The sequence below is a fragment of the Cajanus cajan genome, chromosome 9, assembly GCF_000230855.2.
Source record: "Cajanus cajan strain Asha chromosome 9, NIPB_CcT2T_4, whole genome shotgun sequence".
NCBI classification, from domain to species: Eukaryota; Viridiplantae; Streptophyta; class Magnoliopsida; order Fabales; family Fabaceae; genus Cajanus; species Cajanus cajan.
The window spans coordinates 7,046,884-7,052,077 of record NC_138525.1 but is presented as its reverse complement, the minus strand read 5'-3'; the positions used below and the strand labels follow the sequence as shown (position 1 = coordinate 7,052,077).

Below are 5,194 nucleotides of genomic sequence, written 5' to 3'. Positions count from 1 at the left end.
TTGAAGGAAACTCTGCAAGTCGATAAAAGCCGAAAAGAGCTATTCACTCAATAAAGTTGATGCTCTATATACGGTGCGATTGACTCTAGTGAAACAGACTTATACCATCTATGATCGATCTATCCACCCACCACAAAATGCTACAGATGAAGATTGAAATCTACTTGCTTTTTCAAAACTTACAACAACAACAACAAAAAATCCCACGAGGAAGCTTAGTTAGAGTCAAACTTCCGCAGGCATTGCTAAATGTTGCCTAGCCATCTTTGTTGATAACACTTCTTGCATCGCACCCAAAAAATTGCTTGGTCCCTCCTCAAATTGCCCGTAGCCATTCCTAAGATCTTGTCGTAAGAAGTTTGTTTGCGAAGCAGTGGCAACCCCTTGAGATGCTGTCAAGTTTGCAGTATTATCAGTTACTCCAGCACTACAATTATCAAGGCCACTCTTGATCCAAGCTATATTGTTTAAGTCGGTGGCTATTGAAATCAATGCATGACTAGAGAAAGAAGGTGACTCCAAATAGTCAACAAACTCGGGACCTAGAAGTGAACCATGTGAATGGCTTTCCCTTGAGTCTGCTGCGCAGCAGCCATGACCACATTGCAATGGAACCATGGGCTCACAATCAATACCATCAAATAACTTGCAGGATCCTACGTCTGGTTTGGGGGATACTATCAAAGGGCTCTGCCTTGGGAATATCTTTGAACATGATCCAGTTGTTGGCCTGCCTGGAGGATTATAAACACTAAATGCACTAATACGTGCTACTGGTCTATAAAGGGTAGGATGTTCCTCAACTTTAGCATCATTTTCTCTTGGAGTTTTATTTTCATTATCCATCAAGACATTTCTGATTTCTGCAGGATTCAATGAATTGATATCCCCAATTGACATGGTTTCTTCAGAGGATGCTTTTGCTTTTTCATAGCTACCATCTTCAATCACATCAGGATGTGCTGGGACATATCTTCCCAGTTCCATACACCTGCGCTTCAGCGTAGAATTCCAGTGATTCTTGATCGCATTGTCTGTTCTACCTGGAAGAAGCCTAGCAATTGCTGCCCATTTGTTTCCGTGGATTGCATGGGCTGAAACTATGATGTTGTCCTCTTCCTCTGCAGCAATTAAATTTTCATTAGATTTTGATAATTGACAGACACGATATTTGTAATGGCTGACTAATTTTTCAATTAAATGATGACAAATTTACTTCAATAGAATAAATAGCACACAACAAAAAAAAATCACTTGTGGAAAGGAAAATATAAGTATTCGACAGGGTATGAAAGGAACTTTCCAGTGTATGCAGGCAGCAACTTTCAAGATTATCTTTCAATCAATTCAAGCATGTCACACATCAACACAACAACATGGAGGGCCTCAAGCTTAAATATTAGTAATTTCATTTTTTTTTGTTTTTGAAATTCATGGGTGTTCTAAACCAAGCATTCATTTTCAGAGACAACAAAATATTGTTTCATCATGTGGACCTTTGCTTCACTCCTTCCTTCCTAGTTTCCTTTCCAGCTCTTTTCTCATTTATTTATTGGCAAGACCACAAGGTGTCATTGCACATTTGGTATGGAACCTATCCCTGTTCAAACGTCAGGTTGACAAGGGCCACAGGTCATTGTAGTAGATTTTCAACCTATCCCTTCTCTCTCCTTTATTTTCTCTCCCAAAGTCCACCCCAACACCACCAAAATCGAGCGTGAAGAGCATTCAATGAATTTCACCCCAAGACCTTTAGTTTTTGCACAATTCCACAATTTAATGCTGATTAGTTATAGATTTCTTCACAATTGCACAATGTTCAGAGACTAGTAATCCTTCACAGACCTCTTTTCAGATGTTTTCGGACCATAAATCAAAGGGAAATATTGTGCAACATGTTGATATCAAGGTTGTGATTTACTGCAGTTCCATAGAAGATGATAGGAAAATGGTTTTTGACTAATCTTTTGCACCGTAATCGTGGACTTGAGTTTTTATGTCACATAATTGTGTTTCAACCGTAAATTAATAATATAGCAGAAAGTTTAGAAATATGACTTCAGGGGGAAATTGAAGGCTGAATTAATGCTTGGTCCTGATAACCTTTAAGCATTTCTTTTAATTTGATTTTATTCTTCATTCTCTAATTAGTAGTTCACAGATCGGAAATTAGGAATATATGACAAATTGAAGGAGACGCTCTGTCAAAGATAATATCTCAAAAAGTTACTTCTATTATCTTTTTCAGAAATAAACAACAAACTATAAGAACAGCGGAAAAAAAGAGGAAGCTCCATTGAGTTCTTTGTCAATGGGTCTTACTAAGAAGTGATGCAAGACAGAAACTTCAAGAAGTTAGGAGTCCAGGGTTCATTGGTGTTCTGACCTCAGGTGACAGACAGGATTGCAAACTTTTGATGGAAAAGTGTGGATATAATTTATAACCATTGATTGGAAAATCAACAATTGAAATTGTGATAAAAATACACGCATATGCATAATAAACTACAAGGTTATTAAAATCTACTCTCTTGATTTTAAGATCAGTGGTTATAACTCTATACTGCCCCTCTTTGGTGCATCCCACAGTTTATAGGAGTTGAATCCTTAAAATAATATCAATGGTTAAAATAGGTCATATAACTTATAGCCTAATAACCATTAACCAGGTTAACAAGTTACATATGCAGTATAACAGCAGGTGACATCTCAACAGTGAACAAGAAAACATTAATCTTGTGATGCTATTCATGACCAAAATCAATTAAATATAAAGATGGTAAAGAGTCACATTAACTGGATATTTAGCAAGAAAATGAACTAAATAACAACATTCAACTTCAACTTCAACAATCCTTTAGAAAACTATCAGCCTCACCAAAGCAAAAATAGTAACTAAAACAATCCAATATATAAACTGTAGCCACTGACCATGGTTTACCAAAAATCTAGTCATTAGTCAAAAACTGGAAATTTGCAAGGTAGCACCAGGCAAAAGGTATCTTCATTTTACAGATGAATTGTAGCCAATAACCATAGTTGACCAACATGTATGTAAAAGGTTACACATAGTGTACCGAGTAGAGCAGCTATTAGAATTGGTAACTAAAATGGTCACTTTACAGATTGATAAAGGATAATAGTAAGGAGCTGGACTAGGTCTCACATCATGAGATGATAATAGATGTACAAAATGATTAAAGAAATGCCAATAGGTGATACTGACACCAGTCAATCAGTTTCTAGAACTAATTTAATTTGTTCTCACTGCATAAGCTGGTTGAAATATGATTGCATATAACGAGCATGCCAAAACAATGAGAAACACAGAAGATCAACCTCAACACAAGAAACAACACAGCATTTTCAACTGCCACTATAAAAGGCTCTTCTGAGCATTTTTGAAACTTTAATATATCTAAACATTAAATGAAAAACATTTTACAAATACACATCGGCTAAAAAGAATCCCAAACATAGTACATATATACTTAGTAAGGAAAAACCAAAAATCCAAATTTGTTCCACTCAAAATATATAGCATACTTGCATTAATATACATATATTCCTCGGTTGTAAACAGGGCCACTTTAAAGGGTTACAGAAATAGATTTTTAAAATGCGGTAAGCGACCATAATTTTTGACAGCAATGTCAAGGCTTTTGAAGTGTGAGTGACCACAACATAATCACAAGTGTTGCTACATCATCCATATTTGTCTACAGTTTCCTGTAACATCAAGAAAAACAGCTGACCACAACCACAACTTAAAACCTTGTTACTATATTTAAAACATACCACGGTGTTTTAATTTAACAAAGAGTTTAAATAATATATTACTATAAGCTGATTCAACTGGTCAATCCCCTTAAAAGTTAATCTATGATTTTCAACGTTTCTCCAACATTTTTGTGGATATCATAAGCTACTGCCTATTAGCATCATTCTCAATCCAAAATAAACAAACAAATAACTAAAACAAAAGCCATACACATAAAGAGCATTATAGTTACGCATCATTATATCTTTAAATTAAAAATATAAAAAAAATATAGACTCTCTCAAAAAGTCCTAGCATCGTACCCTAATTCTAGAAACATCGACAGTATGAGTAGTGGGGAAACGAAGATTAATTACCAGTGAAGGGCTTGCGTTTCACGCAAGGGTCCAGCTGATTACACCACCGGAGCCGGCACGACTTGCCGGAGCGTCCCGGCACTCCCCGCGCAATCATGCTCCAGTTCCTGGCCCCGAACTGCGCCACCAATCGGCTGAGCACCTCGTCCTCCTCCGGCGACCACGGTCCCTTCACTCTCCCGGCCACGGAGCCGTCGCCTACGACCGCGACCTCAGCATCGCCTCCGATGAGTTGGAAGTCCTCTCCGGCGTCGACGCCATTGCGGAGGGTTGGTTCGGCGGAGCGGTCTTTTTCGGTCATGGCGGTTGTTGGTTTGGTTGTTTCGCTATCTGTTACTGTCAGTTTATTTTTTTTATTGTTTTATTTTTCTTCACTCTCTCTAACTAACTGCAATTCCGATTGGGGGCACGCGCATAATGTCTCGCCTTCTTCTTTGTCCATTTTATAACCCGCTTTTCTTCAAATGACGGATTTGTCCCCGTGCTGTCAACCAAACGACGCAGTTACGAAAGCCTGTGTTGTGCTGTGCCGTTTTCCAAACGTTTATTCCTTTGGTTGACTATCAACGTTCTTTGTTGACTTGTCACACGTCGGATTGCGGGTTTCGGATTTAAATTTTTTAAAAATTAATGCTATTTTCCAGATTACGACTTTACCCTTCCAATCCAATTAAACACTTTGGGTTCAAGATAAATAAAAGACTAAATTTCACTACAGTTATTTTAAATATTGTTTTTTTATTCAATTTATTTTTATTTATAAATTAAATTTTATTATTTTAAAATAAATTATCAATAAATAAAAATAATTTTATATTATAATATAGATTATTTATTATAATATTAAAATATAAATTATATACTTAAAATATTTATTTATTCAAATATTAAATATAATTTATATATTTAAATATATAATATTTATCTGTATATGTAATTTATTATAAAATTTAATTATATATAATAAAAAATTAATTTGTGAATATCATAAATACTAGTTAAAACTAAAGTCTTATCTTGATAATTCATATAATGATATGTCGCCTTATGTGTTAGA

At 35.7% G+C, this 5,194-nt stretch overlaps 1 protein-coding gene across 1 annotated transcript; it reads right to left on the bottom strand.

The window, feature by feature from the left end:
* LOC109813885 (transcription factor MYB1) lies at nucleotides 1–4,568 on the bottom strand. Its single transcript, XM_020378157.3, has 2 exons — nucleotides 4,138–4,568; nucleotides 1–1,121 (listed from the first exon to the last, which is right to left on the bottom strand). The coding sequence occupies exons 1-2, from the start codon at nucleotides 4,436–4,438 to the stop codon at nucleotides 226–228; spliced, it is 1,197 nt and encodes a 398-aa protein (XP_020233746.1). The 5' UTR covers nucleotides 4,439–4,568; the 3' UTR covers nucleotides 1–225.
* Between the last annotated feature and the right edge of the window lie 626 nt (nucleotides 4,569–5,194).